The 23,182-nt window shown below is 42.8% G+C and overlaps 1 protein-coding gene across 2 annotated transcripts in view; it reads right to left on the bottom strand.

Moving 5' to 3' along the window:
• Nucleotides 1-146: 146 nt before the first annotated feature.
• Scgn (secretagogin, EF-hand calcium binding protein) overlaps nt 147-23,182 on the bottom strand; it is a 39,489-nt gene continuing 16,453 nt past the window's right edge. For both annotated transcript variants that reach the window (XM_085831219.1, XM_021179966.2), the window contains 7 exons: nt 23,041-23,097; nt 22,210-22,287; nt 14,525-14,580; nt 9,739-9,784; nt 8,876-8,935; nt 6,350-6,418; nt 147-666 (listed from right to left, as the gene is read on the bottom strand). In XM_085831219.1, the coding sequence (XP_085687345.1) occupies nt 538-666; nt 6,350-6,418; nt 8,876-8,935; nt 9,739-9,784; nt 14,525-14,580; nt 22,210-22,287; nt 23,041-23,097 (495 nt within the window). In that variant the 3' untranslated portion in view covers nt 147-537. The remainder of the gene's footprint in view (nt 667-6,349; nt 6,419-8,875; nt 8,936-9,738; nt 9,785-14,524; nt 14,581-22,209; nt 22,288-23,040; nt 23,098-23,182) is intronic.

Genomic DNA, 23,182 nt, shown 5'->3' with positions numbered 1-23,182 from the left:
ACACACACACACACGATTTGAGGCTATTGCTAGCTCCCTGCAACCAATAGCTGCTTCAGAATGATGCCCCTCACCCTCCGCTAAGCTTTCCCTAAAAACCATCTGAACATTACAAAGCTTATACAAACTCAAACACATCTTTATTTTTGACCACAGCTTTATTTCCACAAGAAGACATGTTTGTAGACATGACAGCACGATGCAGGTGACACTCTAACTGAGCAGAAAGCTCAAGGACAAGCAGGAGATGGTAGAATGGATCACCAGGCGATAGGGAAGGTTGAACAGAGCAGGTAAAATGAGGCCTTTGAAGAGATAGACCAAGGTCAAGGAACGAACATGGAAGAAGCTGTATGGGGCTTCCCATGAGACAAGATCATGGCTGCCTCTGGAAGCAGCACCCTAGGGCCACTCCCTCCATCAAGAGTACCAAACTGTCAGGGAAAAGGTCCATTAACTGGGTCCCCAAGAGCAAAGCACAAACACTTCTCACAGCAGAAACACAGACATGTAAGCAGAGAGCAGAGTAGTTGGGGATCAGGGGTTTATTTTTAGCCCAAGACACAGTGCCAGCTCAGACTTCTGGATCTTTCCATCCTTGTTGACATCGCAATGGCGAAGCAGAATCTCCCGGAACTTATCCAGATCCACACCACTGATGCTGGGCTGCGGACAAGAGGACATGGTCATTCAGAAGGCCAGCTGCAGTCCCAGACTGCAGTGCCCTCCCTGACCATGGGTCATGGGGACCCAGGGACAGCTACTGCCTCCTTACCCCACCCAGGTCCCTGATGCTTGCAAGCAGTGTCTTCATTTCTCAGATTGCCCCTTCAGGCCAAGTAAGCAAACATTTTTATAAAGTCTTATTTCCGCATTGCTTCTCCCTGTTGTTGGAAAAGCCTGCCGTGTTAGCAGTTAGTCTGAAAACATTATGCTGATGGGGGAAGATGTTTTATCATTGTCCCTGACTCCTCATGGCCCATCTTCAGGACACTTAGCACCTTTAGTTTAACAAGGGTTCATACAAAATAAAAATCCAGTTTCCACATTATAGATCAAAGTAGTTGTGGTGGCTTGAGTATGCCTTGCCCAGGGAGTGGCACTATTCAGAGGTGTGGCCTTGTTGGAGTAGGTGAGTGTGGGCTTTAATACCCTCATCCTATCTCTGGAAGCCAGTCTTATAGCAGCCTTCAGATGAAGATGTAGCTCCTCCTGCACCATGCCTGCCTGGATGCTGCCAGGCTCCTCCCTTGATGATACTGGACCGAACCTCTGAACCTGTAACCCAGCCCCAATTAAATGTTGTCCTTATAAGAGTTGTCTTGGTCATGGTGTCTGTTCACAGCAGTAAAACCCTAACTAAGGCAGAAGAAACAGAATTTATTTGAGGCATACTTCCAGCCTGAGGAGGGGCAGTGGGGCCTGCGCTCCAGAGAAGTATTTCAAGCTCCTGGGCTGCACAAGCCACAGAGGCAGAGTAACCCCCTTAAGCCCTTTACCTCATCCTCACAATCTCCAGGAGGGATATAGAGACAGCAGCTGCCCAGGCTAGGAAAGAGGCTCAGGAGAACTCAGCCTTCTTCCAGGGGAGAGCGCTGCCATCTTTATACCAGGTCTCCTGATTGATGGAGCCCTGGGTCTACCACCTCACACAGCTCTAAAGAAAGCTGGGGAAGGGGATGAATCTAAACTGCAAAGCTGATGTCCAAAAAACAAAAACAAAACAAAAAAACAAAACAAACAAACCAGTGGATCTTATTTCCATTCTTCTTAATTACTTGAGTAGTTTTAAGAGTTAAAAAAAAAAAAAAAGGCATCTTCCCTGCAGAGACTTTCTTCAAAAGAAACCTCTAAAAAACAAAATAAAATATAACAAAAAAATCAAACAAACAAATAAAAACAAAACAAAACACTTCAGTGACTCGAGAGTCACAACCAGCAGGGTTGTAGTAGTGCTAAACTACAGTGCATCCTCCACCTGGAAGCATGCAGTCAAGAACACAGATGCAGCATATGTTCTTGACTGTAACCTTAAATGAAGGAAAGAACCAAGCAGCAAAAGTTGAAGAAGCAGAAGCTGGGCGAGGGTGGGGAGGAGGATGCCTGGGGACCTCGCTCACCTCTGTTGGTGAATCATCAGACTACAAGAGTGAGATGAAATGCGTTATTACCAGGCTCCTTTCATTGTGCTCAAAAGTTACAGCTTCCTGGGTCTTAGTAGAAGGTGGGTGTGTGTTGCAGCTCAAAGAAATGTGACTTGGAAGTTTACAGCGAGCTGCACTAGTGCCATAAAGAACTTACCTGTTGTACCTATGTACAGTGGGGATGTCTAGTTTCAACATATTGAATAATTGACTGCTAGAGATTTTCTGCAATAACTGATAACAAGCTCTAGTACCCTTATGGCAAATCTTATGCTTAGAGAAGACTGGAGTGGTAGCCATTCACACCTAAGTATGATTTATTTGCCCCAGCCTGTACTTCATTCAGATTACTCTAACCTTTTGTTCCTAATTGAAGAATAACATATTTTATTTCAGAATAATTATTTCTTTCAAATAAGTGAGAAATATTGGAGTATTTGGATGATGAAAAGTAAGGAGGGAGAGAGGCTGTAAGAGAAACCCCACTGGACCATCTAAGTTATGTCTTTCATTTGGGGCATCTCATCATGAGTTAGGACAGCTGGGCATCACTCTTTAAAAGATCTCTGGATCACACAGAAGCCATGGGACCTCTGTCTTTAGGACTGTCTTAGAAGCAAGTCAGTAACACATACTTAGATTTCTGCTTTAGGGACTCTATAAACATCAGCACAAATATTCAGAACAAACATAGGCGGTTCGATCCAGTTTCATACTTAATTATATGTGAGTAAAGTACAACCCAGAGAGGCTGTCTACCCTACCTACTGTCATGCAGGTGTCTTTGAGTCAGAGTCAGAACGCTGACTCAAGCAGGCAGCCAGCATCATATCAGCTGCTTTCATTTTAAATATAGACCTTTTCTCTCATCTACCTCCAAGGACCACCTGAAACCAGCCCCTGTACAACTAGTTGAAAACTAATGATCTGCTTCTCATCAGCCTTGGAGTTGGGGTATTTTGAGACCGACCCTCTGAGCCCCATGCATACCCATAGCGGGTACTTGGTCCTGTCTGTGGATCTACGTATGAATTACCCCATTCCTCAATGCCATCCTCAGACTTTTATCCCACCCCACCCCTTTTGCATTCCATCTCCCTGAAAGAATGAAAGCCAGTGTATAGCTAGCATGCCCAAGTCTCTGTGCTAGGTATCCTGGCTCACAGACCCTACATATACGTGTTCTGAACATCATAGGCCTGAACTATATATGGAACTCAAGGTCAGCCTAGCCAACTTAGTGAGATTCCATTTTAAACCATAAATAAAAACCAGCTTGCATTTCAGCTCAGTGGCAAAGTACTTACTTGCCTTGAACATGTGAGCTCCAGCCATCAATTCCCAGCATAGCAAGCAAAATAGAAGACAAGTCTGTAGATGCTGACACCCATGATCACCTTGCCAGCCTGTGGTGAGCCTGGGCCTGGAATACTGGATAGACAGCCTAGGAATAGAATTCTTAGCCTCTATTCTCCTTGGCTTCTTAAATTTTGCTTTATTTTATTTTTGATAATTTTAATAACTTGTAAAGATTTAATCAATTTTACTTGTGTGTATATATGTGTTAGTGTGTGTGTGTTTGTGTATATGTGTGGTATACATGAGAGATAGAGACAGAGAGACTGTGTGTATATGTGTGTGTGTGTGTGTCTGTGAGTGTGTAAATATGCACAGTGTCCAAGGAGTACAGAGAGGGTATCATATCCCCTGGAGCTGGAGTTATAGGTGATAGGGTAGTTGTGAGCCACCCAGTATGGATGCTGGTCCTCTCCAAGAACAAAAAGTGCTCTTAATTGCTGTGCTGTGTCTCCAGCTCTTCAACATTTTTATATGCAGAGATAATTTAGAAATCAGAAAAGGAAGCAAATGCTTTAAAATTACAGTGAGTCACTTGCCCTTTGACCCAGCCATCCTGTCTTTGACGATCTCTTTTATGCCTCTGGCACACTAGTATTTCAAACAAGAGTACCCTGAATAGTGTGGTCATCCACTAAGTGAAGATTCCTTTGGGAAACTCCCTCCTATATTTTTATATTTTTCCAGCTCAGTAATGCACTCGAATTATGATGGCCAATTTGTTCTAAAACAGTCACAAAGACTGTTACATTGGAGGGTAATTTTGTCTTCAGGGACAGTGGTAGCTGTCTACAGCATCTCTTGTTACCACCCATCCTTGGGAGGCAGGTCTCACTGGACACTTCTTGTGGGTGATGGGTCAGGCAACAGCAGGCTTGAGAAACTTGTCCATGGACATGGAGTCATAAATAGCTGATCCCCAATGGGACAATCCACTGTCTATTTTGTTATATGTCTCATCAGAGGAAACATTTTCAAGCAAAGAATGAAGAGAAGAACAGATGACAGGTGATGTGGGAGAAGGAGGATCAGACACTGAGTGTGGTGGTTTGGATACACTTGGCCCATGGGGAGTGGCACTATTAGGAGGTGAGGCTTATTTGGAGTAGGTATGGCTTTGTTGGAGGAAATTCATCACTGTGGGGGTGAGCTTTGAGGACCTGTGTTCAAGCTCCATCCAGTGTGGAAGAGAGCCTCTTCTTCACTGCCTATGAAAAAAATGCTCTCTTGGCTGCCTTGGGATGAAGATATAGAACTCTCAGCTCCTCCAGCATCATGCCTGCCTACATGCTGCCATGATTCCTACCACTATGATAATGGACTAAACCTCTGAAACTCTAAGCCAGCCCCAACTAAATGTTGTCCTTTATAAGAGGTGCCTTGGTCATGGTGTCTCTTCACAGCAATAAAGCCCCAAGACACGTAGTGTCTGGAAAGTGCTTTCCAAATTCTACACAGGAGAGGATTTCAGAATAGCTCTAGTTGACTTGCACATGAGATGCTCATCTCTGTGTGGAGACCATGGGAGGAATACCAGATCAAGCTCCTTGCCTGATTATGGAAGCCCCGGGTCTACGCTCAGTCAGGACCCTGGTTCTTTGACAGAGAGGAGACTAGGCAATAAGCCTAGGTTTTTAGTCCATCAGAGCAAACTAAAACTCAAATTTAGCCAATCCATCTGCCATGAAACTTTAATATCCCAGAGATGATTTCTTTGTTTCCTTTACTTAAGCTATAGAAGAGGTAGTGGACAATATAGATTGTCCTTTAGCTATCATTTCTAAAGGAAACACCACACAAATATCTGTCATTTGTTCTGATGGGGAAATGCCTGTGTTATTTCAATGGGGGTCAGAAGACAAGGGGGAGAACAGCTAGAGCCACAGAGCAAAGGGGAGGGCAGTTGAGGAATCACTGGAAGGAGGGAGATAAGTTGGGAGCCACAGAAGATGTGCCAGTGATCTTGGATGGATGTCAGACAGAACTGTGCCTTTGTCTCCTCAGTCACAGAATGTCAACTCCCTGGAGCTCTGTGCAAAAAAAAATAGTAACTGGGCTTTTTCCTGCTGCAAGGTTTCCTAGCCTTAATCATATATGCAAATTATTCTGAGACTTAACATAATTAATAATTAATAACTGTTACTCTAATTTGTTGTTGTCTGGGACAGCCAGGATGCAATCATTGTGCATCTAATAATGTACTTCAAAGTAATCCCTGAGTACAAAGGCTACTAAATCCACTGTTCCCTGGAGAAAGAGAAGCTGGAATTGTCTTCCTAAGGAGATTATCAACCAGTACAGAGAATAAAATTTAAAAGAAGGAGACTGCCTTCTTAAAAACATTGTCAAGCCTATAGAAAATGAAAGCCTAAATCATCTCAGCCCAAGCCTCAGCCATACCATAACAGGAAGTGCCCATCCTAGACTAGATGTTCAAAAGAACCTTGATGAAAAAAAGGTTATATGAAATTAAATATAGAATTGTAGTTATTGTAGTAAACAAGTCTGAGAGAGGTGAGTAAAGGGGAGAAAAGACACCGGGAAGCTGAAAAATAAAACAGCAAAATACACTAACACTGGGCTATTTGGGTAAAGCAAATGACTTTAAAATGATGGTTAAAAGACACTTCTGTGTTGATTATGCGTTATTTTAACCCATGTGACCTAAAGAAAACAAAAGAAATTTGTTGAGTCTCATAGAATATCAATGGTTATAAAATGGAAATGCCTCCAGACCTTTCTCTCCAGTATTAATCTTCAGCCTCACTCGTTCTCAGAAATAATGCAATTTGTCACAATGTCAACCCCGATGCATGATGGGAATAACCCTTCCAGCCTCATGAACTCACCTGGACCAGCTCCATCATGTCTTTGACAAATCCATCCACTTCTGGACCTTCCAGGGCTCCAGTTTTACTCTGAAAGACACAAAGATCCAACCACTTAAATATCATTTTCTTAATTTGAAAAGCTAAATAATAAATTTGACAAATCAGCCAGTCAGTGTCCATTTGTAACTGCCAAACAATTTAGAAATGGAATGTTCGGTGTTTTAGTCTCATGGGATATGAATGCCCCGCAGGAATGAAAAGAATCCTTCATCAATAGCTTCCTGCCCCCAAATAAGCACTGCTCTGCACTCCTCAGCAAATAGCAGTGACACTAAACTTACTGACAGCTGCTTCCCGAATGTAGGCTTCTGTTGGGGTGTTAGTTAACCATGTGAGTGCTGGGAATTGAACTGCACAACAGTGGTCCTTAAAGGGGCAGGCCAAACATTTAAAATGTTTGCTTTATGACTGAACAATCATTTAGTGATTGCTGAAAGTGTAAATTTTAAATAAAAGGCCGCTATATTGAATCAATATATGAAACATTGTTTTTTTTTGTGTGTATATAAGATGTTTTCTTCCTACTCGTTCTGTAATCTATTGTCAACATGAAAGCAAAATGAAGGACAGACATTTTAACATGTCTGAGATAATAATATCTGTACCTCACAATGTTTTAAGGCTGTATTTATTTTTATTTTATGTGCGTGGGTGTTTTATCTGCCTATATCTCTGTGCACTGTTTGTGTGCCTTGTGTCTCTCACGGCTGAAAGAGGGTGTCAGATCCACTAGAACAAGAGTTACAGACATTTGTGGGTTGCCACGTGGGTGCTGGGGATTGAACATGGGTCTTTCAGAGGAGCAGCTATTTCTGTTAACCACCAAGGTATTGCTCTAGCCCCTCCCTACATCTACAGTGAGACAATGTCTCACTGTAATCCACACTAATCTTGAACTCCTAGCAAATCCTTCTGCCTGAGCCTTCTGAGTTCTGGGTTTAGAGATGAGAACCAGTATCCCTGTATCCTACCCATTCTTTTCATGTCTTCTTTATCCTTAACCTTTAAGGCATCATTTTGAAACTTTGTTTCCTTGACTGGATTCTCTAAGTTCTGCCTCATCCTGAACTCTTCTGAAAAAGCTAATGGAGTTCACTTAGCTAACACAGTTCCTTCAGATCCATTCTGTTGTTGTTGTTATTGTTATTGTTATTGTTATTGTTAATTAATTAATTAATTAATTTTACAGTCACGATTTTATTCCTCCCCCAGTCCACTCTCTAACTGTTCCCCATCCCATACCTCCTCTCCACCCCTCTGACTCTACGAGGATGTCCCCACTCCCTACTCTCCACCCTATCTGACCTCTAAACTCCCTGGGGCCTCCAGTCTCTTGAGGGTTAGGTGCATCTTCTCTAACTGAACCCAGACCCAACAGTCCTCTATTGTATGTGTGTTAGGGGACTCATATCAGCTGGTGTATGCTGCGTGATTGGTAGTCCAGTGTCTGAGAGGTCTTGGGTGTCCAGGTTAATTGAGACTGCTGGTCCTTTTACAGGGTTGCCCTCCTCCTCAGCTTCTTCCAGCCTTCTCTAATTCAATCATAGGGATCACCAGCTTCTGTTCATTGGTTGGGTACAAATATCTGCATCTGACTCTTTCAGCTGCTTGTTGGGTCTTTCAGAGGGCAGTCATGATAGGTCCCCTTTTATGAGCACTCCATAACCTCAGAAATAGTGTCAGGCCTTGGGTCCTCCCCTTTAGCTGGATCCCACTTTGGGCCTGTCACTGGACCTCTTTTTCCTCAGGCTTCTCTCCATTTCCTTCCCTGAAGTTCATCCAATCCACTCTTAGCCTAACCCTATCTTTACAGGTGGGGTCTGGAGAAGGCAGGGAGAATAAAATAGTTGAGGTACCTACCCCAGCCCACAGGGCTGAAAAGCCCAGATGGAAAGCTGGGCAATGGACACAGTGTAAATTGCTAGGTGCTGCCTTGTCCTGGCTCAGTGCTTCTGTTCAGAATGCAGTCTGGCATTCCTGGAGAGGATTCTTAGACCTTTCCCACCTCTTTGCTCATTTTTCTTCTTTCTCACATTATCCCACCTTCATCTCTAGAAAGCCAACCCTGTACCATTTACTGTTTTAGAATGATTGTTCCCACATGAAGAATGGCTGTCACTCACTCTATAAGAGAAGCTATGCTCCATCAGGCGGGCACGACTGTGCCTCAGTCCTTTAGTTGGATCGGGGGGATTTTTCTGTTTGTTCATTTCTTTTTGCACAGGCAATAAATGGATGTCTTGCCTTCAAAAAGAATCTTTTCTCATATTTTTATGAGGCAAAAAAAGCATTAGGAGTTCATCCCTGTTTAATTATAAGTCAGTTTTGCCCATTCTCTACCTGATCATCTGAAGTTATATAGTTATACATACAAGGGACTGCAATTCATTGTCTCAGTTTAGACCTTGTCTGTACGGTGGTGCCACACAGGCACAAACTGAGCTTTCTACCTAAAGATGGCTTCACAGGGTGAAGATCACTTACAACATCGTAATGGGCAAAGATTTTCTCAAAGTCCCTCTTCCTTTCTTCAGTAGAAGAAGCCTGGGTGTGAAGAGAACATTATGTCAGTCCAGCAATGCATAGCCACTGGTGTGTAACTCCACTGGCTGCTGGGTAATCCGTATAAACTTTGAAACAACAATCCTTAAGGTTGACTCTACCTTGAGCTGTGGGAGCCTCTAACAGAGTTAAAAGACAAGTGGATGTCTTTTGTTATAGTTTGAAGAGGAAATGCCCCCCACAGGCTCCTGTGTTTGCAGTTAGTTGCTGGTAGGACTGTTTTGGGAGGATGTAAAACTGTTAGGAGATGGGGCCTTGCTGCAGAAATTGAGTCACCAAGTAGTAAGTCTTTAGATTTTATAGCATAGCCCAACTTCCTACTGGATCTATGCTTCCTGTTCTACTCAGAGGCCAGCTCCCATGTCCACAGCTACAAGCAGCTCCTGTCACCAGGAACCTCCCCAACCACGTTGGTCAGCATGGACTGTATCTCTCTAACTGTGAGCCAATATAAATCTTCCCTCCCTTTGCTTTCTTTTTTTTTTTTTTTTTTTGTTTTGTTTTGTTTTGTTTTTCCAGACAGGGTTTCTCTGTGTAGCCCTGGCTGTCCTGGAACTCACTTTGTAGACCAGGCAGGCCTCGAACTCAGAGATCCACCTGCCTCTGCCTCCCAAGTGCTGGGATTAAAGGTATGCGCCACCACGCCCGGCCCTTTGCTTTCTTTAACCAGGCATTTATCATAATGACAAAAGAAATAAACAATTTACCATTCTTTCTTTCCTTTTTTTCCATATACATAAAGAAACATGGGTAGCAGAAACACAAAGAGAAATGTCACCACTTACATCCATTTTAAACTGAAGAAGGAAGTTTTCCTGGAGCGCTAGAATCCTAAATGGGAAAAAGAATAGAACCCACATGACCCTCTGTAAGCTTTCCCATCAGTCAGCAAATGCACAGCTTGGAGAGAGAGGAAAAGGTTGATGGTTTCCACATTATCCTGATGATCTATCTGCACGGGCACTTGAAATGTGGGCATCCCTAAGTGATTAATGCAAGGAGAGTGATGGGCAACCTTTCCTAGAGATTAGCCTTCACTATAAAAAAAAAAATGTAAAGACCTTTCCTGATGGGAAACCATAGACTGTAGGCTTCTGAAAGTTCTTCCCACAAAAGCAACAAGGAAACTGGACAGAATGGTCTGAGCAAAGTTTGCAGAACTTAAAGGCATTGGCAGTCTGGGGAGGGCTCATTCTGTGAAAAAGGAAGAATCAGTGTGGATTGATGATGCAGGTCTGTAGGTCCCGCACTCTGGACACTGAGGCAGGAGAGTTCTCAGTTTGAAACAACCTGGGCTTCAAAGGTATTGTCTCAAGGAACCAAAAGAAAACAAAAGCCAAACAGAAAAGCCAGCTCCATCTTGGTAAGAACAAGAAATGTTGGAGCATTTTGTTTTCCCGCCTGTACACTGAGCCCCCGAGGAGAGATTTGGAAGTCACTGCACCAACCATTTAAGGAAGCCTTTGCCTGAGACTGTGACTTAGTGGTTGAGGAGTAGCCTAGCATGGGCAAGGCCTCTATGCTCAGCTCCCACTTCATCTGTAAAAAAACCCAAACTGCCTCTTTCCAGCCGTGAATTGACCATTGAGCTACCCAAGAAGAGACCAGAGTGGATACACACAATGACGAGAATAGAGTGCATGGAACTAGTTCAGAAATGCCACCAAACAAACAAACAGCAAAGGCATCATCACCCACAAATGTGTCCTGCATGGAAAAGCAAACAAACAGTCCTCAGTCTGAAATGAGAGGACACCAGGCAGAAACTGATCCATTGAAGAGTGGAGTGACAGCTCGGTAGTTAAGAGCACAGACTGCCCGATAGAGGATCCAATTTCAATTCCCAGTACATAACAGCTCAGAACCTTCTGTAACTCCAGATTCTGGGGATCTGATGCCCTCTTTCAGGTTTCAAAGGAAAAAGCATGCAATTGATGCACAGACCACATACATGCAGCCAAAGCCCTCATACATACACATTTTAAAAAGAGTCACAATGAATGTCATTTTTGTTGGTTATAATGCTTTAACCCCATCAAGCAATTATTCAACATGTGTACCTCTGGCAGCTCATATACTGCCAGGTTCTCAGAAGACTGAGGCAGGAGAATCCCTTGAACACAATAGTTCATGGCTAGCCTAGAAAACGCAGCAGTAGCCTATCAAAGAAAGAAAGAAAGAAAGAAAGAAAGAAAGAAAGAGAGAGAGAGAGAGAATAGGTGTTGGTGGGTACACAGCATGGTTTGCTCTGGTTTGAAGAACCTAAAGAACATGGAGGATTTAAACAGTAGATTGGAACTGTAAACAAGTACCAATTTGCTATAATACTGAAATTAAGCTGCTGTTAATCCAATTTGTTAATGGTAATCCCCCAGAGAAACACTAAGAAAATAACACAAAATACATAAATAGTGAAATAAACAAGAGAATGAAAAGTTCATTAAAACATATCTACTTAACATAGGATAGAGAGGAACAACCACAATAGCACAGATAAAACACAGAAAAGATAGCAAACATCAATCCTGATCTCATCAGTAACTGCCCGAAGTGCGTGGGTGATAACAGCTCCATTAGAAGAGAAAAATTAGCGAAGCGTAAAGGATAAAACAGGCTATTGCCATTTGCAAGTGGCATAATATCAACAAACTCCAAAAACCCAAACACAAACCTATTCAGGCTAATAAGACCAGCACAGCTATAAGATTCAATCTGTACAGAACACTCAACTACACTTCTGTACACTAGAAATGTCCAAAGCAAAATCGCATGACTGTGGTCGCAGCAGTCTGGAGGCTGAGGCAGGAGTAGCGTGACTATAAGGCTAGCCTGCCTGGACCACAGAGACTCTGCATCAAATCAAAAAGAAATGGAAGGAAAAGGAGTGAGAGATGAATGAGAAGGGAGAAAAGAAAAGCAGGGAGGGAGAGAGGGAGTGAAGGAGGGAGGGAAAGAGGGAGAGAGGGAAGGAGAGGAAAAAAAGAAAATAAAACAGAACTACGATGATTTGAGTAAGAAATGCCCCTCCATGGATGCGTGTGCTTGAACACTCGGTCCCCTGTTACTGATGCTGTTTGCGGTTTGCTACAGAACCTCTTTAGGTGCAGCCTTGACAGAGGACATCCATCACTGAAGGAGTGTTTTGAGGATCTTGTAGCCTCACCACATTTCCTGTCCTCTCTCACTGCTTCCTGAGTGTAGACGAAGGTGTGATCAGGCAGCTTCCTGTTCCTGCTGCCGGGCTTTCCCAGTCAGTCTAGAGTCTATCTCTTTGGAACTGCAAGCCAAAATAACTGCTTACATTGCTTTTGGTCTTAGTGTTCTATCACAGCAACAGGAAAAAAAAAAAAACTAAGGCAGAATTTAATGTACCATTCCATATATGACATCATCCAAAAAAATCAAATAATTGAGAATAAATGGAACAAGAATAAGCTCAACTTATAGACTGAAAACTCCAAAGTATCTTCTAGAGAAGCTAAACGCCTCAAAAGATGTAAAGACAACTGTTGTTTGTAAACTTGAAGACAACATTGTTAGGATGACAATATTTCTCAATTTAAACAGCAAATTCAGGACAAAGTCCATGGAAATTTGAGTTGCCGTTATGCAGAAACTGACTATCTAATCCTAAAATTATACCAAGATATGCAAATGGGACCAGAAGAGCTAGAAAAATCTTTAAAAAGAACAAGGACGGAGGACTCCACACTTTTAAAAATTACTACAAGTCTCCAACCATCAATGCAGTACAAAGACTAGTGTTTCTATTTGGAACTGTCACAGAAAGTTAAATATAGAATTACCATACAAACCAAAATTCTACTTCTAAGAATATAACCAAGGGGAAAGGCTGGCCACACTCACCCAGCAGTACTGTTCATAGTATCTGAAGAGTAGAAACAGCCCAAGTGTGTGTCAACTGATAAAGAGGCAAAATATGGCATATGTACAGTGGACTATCCAGCTACAACAAGAGATTCTTGGGTCAGTGGTCAGTCACAGCCTCACCTTTCAAAACATTATTGCAAGTGACATCACTGGACCAGAAAAGCACATGCATGACTCCACTTATATTCATATTTCTCTCTACCTCTATCCGTGTGTGTATGTGTGTGCACATGTGAGTGTGTATGTGTGTAACTGAACTTACAGACTTATACATGCTAGGCACTGAGACACTCTAGTGCCGAGCTACCTTTTCTGTTTCTATTTGTATGGAAAGCTGAGACTAGGCAGACTTCAGAGGAGGCAACAATGAGACTAAAAGCTCTTGTTGTCACCCATATTGTCCTGATTTCAGTGAATCTTCCAGACACTGACTTTTCTTCTGAGGAGTGAATCTCAAATCTTTCTGGCTCTGCTCAGGATGGAGAGGGAATTCTGACTCAAATGCTCAAGAAAAAAGCATGTGAGATAGAGGGAGCAGAACCAGGACTGTGGGGTTGAGGTCCCTTGCTGGACTCTGTGGAGAGAAACACTTTACTCTTCTTTGACTGGTCTCTCCGTGTCCCTTTTTCATCAAAGTGGCCAAAATTCAGATGAAGGTCCTGGGGAGAGTCAAGTAGGAATACAACTGGTTCTAGGAAACATGGAAATCCATCTAGCGTATCTGACTCAGTATTATGGCCAGGACTGACAAGAGTCTTCCTAGTGTGTCTATTCACAGACAACCTTCAGGACCAGGGGCTGAGCCTCAAATAGGCAAAGGCCATGGATTCAGAATATCAAGAACAAGAGACGGGTGGAGGACCACACAGGCAAGAGATGCACAATACCTAGATGTTTCCACCATGGTGTGACACAGTCAAGAAACTCTTTCTAGAAGTTACATTATGCTCTTTTGATATTCAGCTTCTGAAACAGTGAAGTAGTTAAATGTTTTTCTCTATATAACTTAGCCCGTCTCTGACCTTTCATTATAGTAACGGAAAGCTGCATAACAGTACATCTAGCAACCGTCAGTCCCAAGTCACCTTACAGACTCATGGACTATGCTGCTCCCATTCTTATCCTCCCCTCGCCTCCATTAGCCTTCAGGCACCACTGAGGGTAGTCAACCCTCAAAGGCCAGCAGAGTGTTGGCTCTACTAAAATTCAATCCGTTTTTACTACTGTTCTGAATTAACAATTTAACATTCCCAAAGTCAGTGAATAGCTTCAAGATTCTTTCATTCATTTATTATTATTTTTTTATCATTATCATCATCATTGCTTTTGTTTTGTTAGATTTTGGATTTGGAGGGGAATCCCAATGTGAGACTATGAGTGCCTAGCCTCTGAGGGCAAAATCCACCAATGACCCATTCATGAATTCTTAATATATATATATACACTATAATATACTATAATATAATATATGCATTGTGCATTTAGGCAGGATGGAGCTTTATCTTCATGAAAGAATCTGTTACCCAGAGTGATTCAAAAGCACTGCAGAGGGTTTAATAAGATGAACCTGGTCTCTTAGACTCCAGGCAAGAGTGGCTCTCAGATTTCAAAGGATGTGTGTGTTACCATCAGACCCTGACACAGGAACTTCTCAGTTTGCCACTTTTCTGCATCACTCACCTTGCCAAGTCATTAAGATCCAAACGTCCATCTTTATTTTTGTCAAAGATCTTCATCTAAAAGGCAGAAAGGAACATGGATGTGACAAATGCACAGACCAGAAGTTCTTTATTTTATTTGTTTGTTTTTCAAGACAGAGTTTTCTGTGTAACCTTGGTTGTCCCGAAATGCACTCTGTAGATCAGGCTGGCCTCAAACTCATAGAATTCCACCTGCCTTTGCCTCCCAAGAGCTGGGATTAACAGTGTGCATTACCACCACCTGTGATCACAGGGTTTTAAATACCTTATATTCACCTTAGTATCTTAGCAACCAAGTCTTCGGTGAGGGGCTCTTATAGATGATGTCTCACTGAGCAGAGCAGAGGACAAAAGACACCCAGCATTGTCCAAAGAGCCTTTTGCACTATTAGCCTATACAAGACTTTAGATGAGATAGTGTTAAGAGCTAAAACTTTCTGTTCTAACCTCAGAAGAGAAGTCCACTGGGGTTAGGCAATATGGCAGGCCATGCTCCTTTGTATGGATGAGTTGGAATGTGACTTCACATTCCAGAGCTCCAGAGGATCTGTGGACACATCAGGCAAGGAGACTGCACAGGAAAAGGAGGTACAAGCACATGTGAAAATAACATTTGTTTTACATCCTTTCTCCTTCTCCAAATTCAGTTTGGTCTTTTTTAAAATTTGAAAATAATTCAAAAGTACTTTGTCATCAAAAATTACCATTATAGAATTAACTAAAACAGAGATGAACCTGTGATAGTATGTGCCTATAATCCCAGCACTTAGAAGGCTGAGGCAGGAGGATTGGTGTAAGTTCAAGGCCAACCTGATGTGCACAGTAAGGTTCGGTCTTATAGAGCAAAACCAGACAAGTGGCAGACAGTACAACTGATTATTGGGACTTCCTATGTGTCCTATCATATCCTTTAAATACAAATACTATATCTAGTCAGATAATGACACAGGCTTTGAGGGTGGCCTGTATCTCATCCTTTGTGATGTCATCATTGCAGGAGGTTCTGTCTTAAGAGAAAACAAGATTGAGCCCTAAGCAAGTAGAAACCTCATCTAGGAAGGCATGGGCCTGACTATTGCTGAGCGAACTGGAAAGGAAAACTCCCTAGACTGAGGAGTGTATGAGGGAGAAGTGAGGAGTATGGTCAGTTAGGCCCCCACCCATATGAACACTGGCTTCGAGGTTGACTTCAAGTCAGAGTTGGAGAGCTCAAGTGGCAAAGTACCTGTTCTACAAGTACTGAGACCTGAACTCGCTCCCAGCACCCTTGTCAAAGCCCGGCTGGGAGTACGTTTGTAACCCTGGTGCTCATCCAGGCATGGGAAGCAGCAGACATGGGAGAATCCTAAGGGCTGTACAGCCAGCTAGCCTGGCATGCATAGCTATGGACAACAAAGGGGCCTTGTCTCCCACACGGTGGAATTACATAGCAATGTCCTCCGAGATTTAACCTTCCACCCTGGAAGGGAGCTCCTTAAAACTCAGGAAGTAACAACTCAATAGTTTCAGAAAGTCCCTGAAACTGACTAGATTTTTCTAGACATGTCCAGTTTCTATAAGCAGTGGGAGTGCTGAGAGTCACACTCAGACCAGCAGAGCCACCTAGAGACTATCAAGAGCAGCCAAGCTGCCGGGAAGAAGTGGACACCAACCAAGCTGCAGAGGAGACATTCTCAGAGAGCTCCAGGAAGGCGGCTTTTGTGAATCACAATCGATGTTGGAGCAGGCAGCAATGCAGCTGCCTTTGAGTCATCCCTCCTCCTCCACAGCAGCCCCTCACCACTACTCTGTTCATGTAAAATCTCATTGGTTCACTTTGGCCTCTTGTGGCTTCCCTTTCTGAAAAAGGGAAATGGACACGTGCTTTCTCTCTTCAGGAAAAGTCTATGACGTGATAGGTGGAAGTGGACAAAAGGAGATAAATTGAGATGAATGGTGGCTTGGTCAGTAAGCAGGTGGTAACACTTTGTCATTTTCTCTGAAAGACATTAGTCATTGGAAGGTTTAATTTCAGCTGTGATCCGGCTACAATGTAACAGGATCACAGGCTGCTGTATTCAACAGAGGGTGCAGAAGGTAGGAGTGGAGATATGAAACCTCTTCAGTTACCCATCCTTGTGGCTTAGAACCTGCTGGGAATGGCCAGATTCTTGATGCAATGTGAATATAGTTGCTATTTTGTGAGCTTCCCCTAAAAGAATACATGCTGGAAGCTTAGTCTCCAGGAAATGATGTCCAGGTTGGCCAGTGTTCAGTGGGGGAAAGCTTAAGAGGTGAGACCCAGGCGGAGGTGGTTAGCTCATTTGGAGGGACTTGGTAAGACTTGGAGGTCTTGTATGACTTGATTCCAAGAACAATGACTTGCTGTGAGCCAAGTAAGCATGGCCTTCGAATGTCCTTCTGCTTCTGGTCTCACTCTGTTATGGCTCATATACACTTTTGCCATCAGGAAGCACCTGCCGTGACTTCCTCACCAGGAGCCTCCCTAACTATCAGCTAAATAAACCTCTTTCCTTTAACATATTACTGGGCTTCAAAGCTTTAGTTATAGTGACATGTAGCAGTCAATAGGATTTGCTAATTAGAGTGGCAGAGAAGGAAAGCATCAAGACTGATTGTCCTGATGCGTCAATCAAAATGAAGGAAGCCGCCCATAGAGCAAGTCTGTGAGACAGTCAGAATGTCAACTGTGGACCTGCTGCATTTGAGATGCTGGGTATGAAAGTGGAGACACATACCCACAGTGTGCTCATCTGAGAAGCTCAAAAGAATGGTTTGAGTCAGAGACAGAAGCGGAGGCTTTCAGGCATTCTCTTGCATTTAAAACTGGTTAGCATCATCAGCATGTGGAGAGCAGACATAGAAAGAGAAAATATCCCATAGATGAGTCCAGACAGGCCTTGGACTGGACAGACTTCATACCATTCATAAGGCCAGCTTAACTCCAAAGAGTTTTCTCTGCCCAAGTGTTGGAATTTCAGTTGCTGTTTTATCACAGTAACTCCCAGAGTCATTAGCTTCTACTTAACGAGATTAAATACCACTTAATAATATCCTATCTAGATACACAGTCTCTCCTCCTGCCTGGAGCTGGTAGCATCCTTCCCTCCCTTCCTCCTTTAGAACGTTAATTAGTATTGGGACAGGACATGGTCTGCATGTCTGAGCCTGTCTCTTTTGACTGGCTGTTCACTCTCAGCTCATCTGTTAGCCATGCTTCACACAGCTGTCAAATGCAGCCATCCTCATTAGGGTCAATTTGAATTCATCTGGTAGGTTACAGCTCTTAAGTAAAGCATTTCATACTAAACCTTGAAAGAAAATCTTCAGTGTGGCTTTGTGGTGATTTGTGTTCATTGCTCAATAAGAAGTCATTAAAGCAGCAGAAATGTGATTCACTCCTAGGGAATCTCTCAGCCCTCGGCAGGTAGACAGCTTCCTAAACTCCTGAGTAGGTACCACTGGCGCTAAAGGATAGGCAGGAAGCTTGAACTCAACGCCTCTTACTGGTTGATGCTTTGTGCTGGTGACATTCACAGTGGAAATGACATGAATGACCAGGGAGCTTTTGATCCTTTCTCCTGTCTCTCCAGTTTTCTCCTAATCAAGGTTTGAAGACTGAGGCAGGGACTATTTTACATCTCTTTTTGCAACTCCTCCCCAAACATTTGTCAGGGACAGAACTCACAAGTTTTCATGAACTGATTTACCAGGTCAAATGTAACCACAGGAGAAACATCCCTCAAAGTGACATCCCTCAGTGGGAAAGAGCATCTTCTGAGACATTGTGAGGTCTGTATAACCACTGAGGAAAGAGGGGCTTTAACACTACGGCCCTGAAACACCCTATTGTCATTCCTAAGGCTCTTGCCATTCATTAGGCTAATAAATATTGGAAGAGACCTGAATGCTCAGATAAGTGTGATCCGGAGGGTCCTTTAATGCTTGGGAGATGATACAAACTAGAATTATCTAAAGGCAAACATGACTCCTGTGGGGATACTAAGTAATTCATTCATTGGAAGGTGGGCATAGGGGACAAAGTAAGTTAAGATGATGATGTCACAGGGGCCTTCTACTGTGGGTGAATTCAATGTATTTTTTTAAAAGATTTATTTATTCTATGTATACGACTACACTGTAGCTATTTTCAGACATGCCAGAAGAGGTCCTCAAATTCCATTACAGATGGTTATGAGCTACCATGTGGTTGCTGGGACTTGAATTCAGGACCTCTGGAAGAGCAGTTAGTGCTCTTACCGTCTGAGCCATCTCTGCAGCCCTGGATTAAGTGTATCTTATCTAGTTCCTATATCAATACTATACCTCCCTTTCTCCCCTTAACATCACATATGCCCCCCCTCCCCGTAGTGTTATATCTCTGTTAACATTGCCCCTCTGTTCATTGCACTTTGACTATGGGCATTACACACACATAGTCCAAAAAGACCACATACTCATTTAAGGAAATGAACAGTGTGATATGAATCCTGGTCAACCAGGACATGTTTTGATCCCTCTCTTTCTAGCCAGCCCTAGGGAGTCATCATGGTTCATTACCAGCACTCCAGCTGCTTGGGAATCTTTCTGAAGTAAAGGACCTCAGAAAAAGCCACAGGTACCATGTCTACTTGGCCCTGGAACATTAAGTTTAAGGGAAAGGAAAAATATTAAACACCGGACCATGCTTAATAAAGCATTCCCCATGTTAATTATACAGGGCCACGAGCAATACAAGCAAGGAATTATAGGAGCATCCCCAAGAAAATCATTACTTTATCTTGGTTCAGTCATAGCTGGTTCTTAGGTAATACCTGAAAATTCAGTTCATTTTACGGTAAGTAGCCTGAAGAGTGTCATACTCTGTGAGGTCAGGAACTTGGAGATAAGATGTAGGCCAAAAGAATTAATTATCAACTTGGTACAACCTAGAATTATCTGGTAAGAGTCACAGTGAGGAATTATCTATATTTGGGCTGCCCTGGGACATGTCTATGGGGAATCATCTTTAGTTAATTGATGTGAAAAGACACAGCCCACAATGGGTGGTACCATTCCTTAGGCAGGAGTCCCCAGCCTATATAAGACTTGAAAAAGCAAGCTAAGCAAAAACAAGCAAGAGAGCATAGAAACACAATCATTTCTACCTGCCCTTGATAGGGGTTGTGATGGGATTGGCATTTTACAGTTCCCGCCTTGATTGCCCCACAATGATGGGTTATAACCTGAAATAAGTCCCCTTTTCCACTAATTTTCTTTTTGTTAGAATATTTTATGAAAACAACATAAATGAGGCTAGGACACCCTCAATTCTCTACCATGTTGGCATATCCATCTCTACATTTCCTCTCATTTTCTGTCCTGCAATATAATTTATTATTTATTGCATGTATTGTTTGCTCCCTGTTATCCCATTGTTGAATCCCCAGTGATTAGACTCATGCCTGGGGCACTATAAGCACTTAACAGCATCTGTGGGATGACTTAAGTGAATGAGTATGGTGTTAAGGTGGTGACACGCACAACAGGCTAGAGAGTGGTACTGGTGCTCATTACGAAAGGAAGTTGTGAAGGTTTCCTAGGGCAAGATAGCATCTACCTGAATCTTGAAGGATGCATAAGAACCAGAGGGAAAAAAGTAGAAAAAAAAAAAAAAAACAGCTGAGCTATATTAGGAAGCAGAAAGCAGAGAAAAGCAGAGATGAGACTTGATAGCTGGAGATGGGCAGAAGCCCTCTGCTTAGTTTCAAGCTGGAAGAAATGCTAGAAAGAGATTTAAATGTAAATGTATTCACTTTGTGGTTCATGTTTTACAAATTAATTAAATTGAGATAACAACAGACAGGCTAACATTCTGTTCTACTGATATTTAAAATATGCTCAAGGCCTTCTAGTCTGGCCCCCTGAAAGATGCAAATGAATTCCCTTCCGTGTTTATTCCATGACAGAGCATCACAGGAGCTGAGGTCAGAAAGATCTCAGAGGCTCTTGAGCAAGGGCCACTGCTTCCTGCTCCTTGGAGATCCCTGCTCTTTCAATGCTAAGTCTATCTCTGCTCAGGATTCCCAACAACATCCTGCATTCAGTTAAAACAAATAGCACTGTAAGAAACCAAAACGCTTCCTTGACATTCTGTCCTGGGATTTGGTTCTCTCTTAGACATCTTTTCTTACTCAGAAGTCATCGTGGTCAAAATAGCTTTCATTTTTCCCTGGGAAGACTCGTCCCTGAGCCAGCACACAGAGTGGCCAGGGTCCAGAGTAAGATTCTGGAGGCATTCAGGAAGTTTAGCTTTATGGTGCCTTTGGCTAAGAAACAGCTTTCTTGGTTAGCTAATCTTTAAAATGAATGTCAGTATTTAAGCAACCCAATTGAAAGCCTATATACAGGGCTGGGGAGATAGATCAGTGTGTGAAGTGCTTCTGCAAACATAGGAAGTGAGTTTAATGCTAAGAGCCCACAGTTTACAATACAGGAGTGGCAGCACCCGGGTAGTCCCAGCACTGGGAAGACAAACTTGAGGATCCCTGGGGATTTTGCCAAGCAGTTTAGCCAGCTAATCAATAAACCTCAGGTCAATGAGACATTCCCCTTTTTTATGACACCCAGGGCTGACCTGGTGCCTTCACATGCATACCCCCAGTACACACACACACACACACACATACACACACAAGTCTGGGTGTGCCCAATAGCCCACATTTTCACAAAAACCCACATATTGTTCTCAGTTGGATATGCTCCAACTTCGCATAAACTCTGCTCAAGTATTCTTTGTATCAAAATGTAATACAGAGACACTTGTTTTTAAACAGTGATGTGAATACAGTACTCATGTATGAAATTCTAAAAGGCATTAAATTAAAAATATAAAATAAATGTGACACTCCTACAGTAGACAATTAAGCCTATGTTGTAAGTCACTTGCTTACTGATTAAGAAATCAGATGCGGTGAGAATAAAACACAGGCCTGGAGATGGACAGAAGCTGGCACAGCAACAGGGGCAATTTGACACAAGCTGAAGAAAGCATTGTGTGAACACTAGAGCGATGATTGGCGCCCAGCAGACACAACTTTTCCTGTCCACTAAGTTTTCAAGGAAAACTCCACACTGAAATCATCTCATGGTCATTTGGGTCAAGAACACCATAATAAGAATATAAGATAATGACATGCAATGAGAGCTAACTGAGGTCACATGTGTTCTCCATGCAATGCAAAGTGCTTCACAGCCATCAGCTCCCTTTGCCTGGCACTACCTAGGCTACATCCCCATCTGAGTTTCCTCTGCTCTGAGCCCATGACCTCAATGAGTGGAGTCACCATCGTGGTGAGAGACCATATCCATCTGTCCTGATGGTACAAATCCATGGTTACTTGTTTCTATGCAACTTTATGCCCACTGAGTTTGCTAGCAAGGTGCTTTAAAAACAAAAACAAAAACTAGTATTTCCTGCATATTCCTGGTCTCTTCAAAGACAGCTGCACAGCCTTCTTTTTCAAATGCATGAATCTCTTTCCATGAAAGAGGCTACAACAGCTGTTTTAGCCACTGTTCCAGAGCCAGGCTTTTCCCATGTAGCCGTCTCCTCTATCAGCAAAGATTTCCTGGGGAAACGAGAAGACACAGGCAGCCTCCCCCACGCCCCCCCCCTTCACTCACCATGGTGCTAGTATACTCTTCCAGTTCAGCCTCAGAAATGTTCTTTTTGTGGTGGAGGAAAAGGTCTCGAAGAAAGTTCTGTGCCCCCAAGAGAAAAGTCACATTGAACGCAGTGAGCAAGTAAGATATAAACTTGTTGAAGGTTTTTCTATAGGGATGGAGATTGTAACTTGTTTTGTGGAGGAAATAAAATGTTAAATGAGCATTAAGTATTAAAGTGGAGGGTTGCCACTGAAAGATGCTCTTGGAAACCAGAGAGGAACTCCAAGCACAAAAAAGATCCTAAAAGCTTCATCTACCTCTCCCAAAGACAGCAGCATGACAGCTACTTCCCGAACCTTTATTGCTTCCTCGTTTCTTTATTGGCTTTTAAAGTTCTACTTATTGTACTGTGCTGTATATGCATGTGTGCATGCGTACGTGGTATGTGCAATGTGTGTGTGCACATTTGTCTGTGAACAGATGCATATACATGCATATACTATGTAGGATGTGTAACAATATGTGGAAGTCACAGGACAACTTTGTGTCGCTGTCCTTTCCTTCCACCCTTATGTGGTTCCCAGCATTGAACTCAGGACTTTAGGCCTACGCCATTACAAGCCGAGGCACCTTGCCAGCTCATTTTTAAAATCTTTAGTGATCCACTTCCTCTAGTCAGGCTGTTTTTTTAAGAAACAAATTCAAAGCCGCATGTCTTGGGTCCACAGAAATACACACACACACACACACACACATATACATATATACATGTATGTATGTATATATGTATGCATTCTAAAGATGACCAAACCAACCCTTCACCCAGTGTTACTTCCCACTGATACTCACACAAAGCTCAGCAGCTGATATGAAGCCACTGCTGTCTGCATCGTATTTGCGCCAAATCTAAAACACACAAAAGGCATTTATCTCAAGCTTTGGCTACCTGACTTCTTGTTATCTGACTAGAAGCACCCTAATGGAGGGTTTA

Source organism: Mus caroli, unplaced genomic scaffold (genome assembly GCF_978045245.1).
Source record: "Mus caroli unplaced genomic scaffold, Mus_caroli_1 scaffold_15, whole genome shotgun sequence".
Lineage (NCBI taxonomy): Eukaryota > Metazoa > Chordata > Mammalia > Rodentia > Muridae > Mus > Mus caroli.
This window is presented reverse-complemented; position numbering and strand designations above follow the sequence as displayed.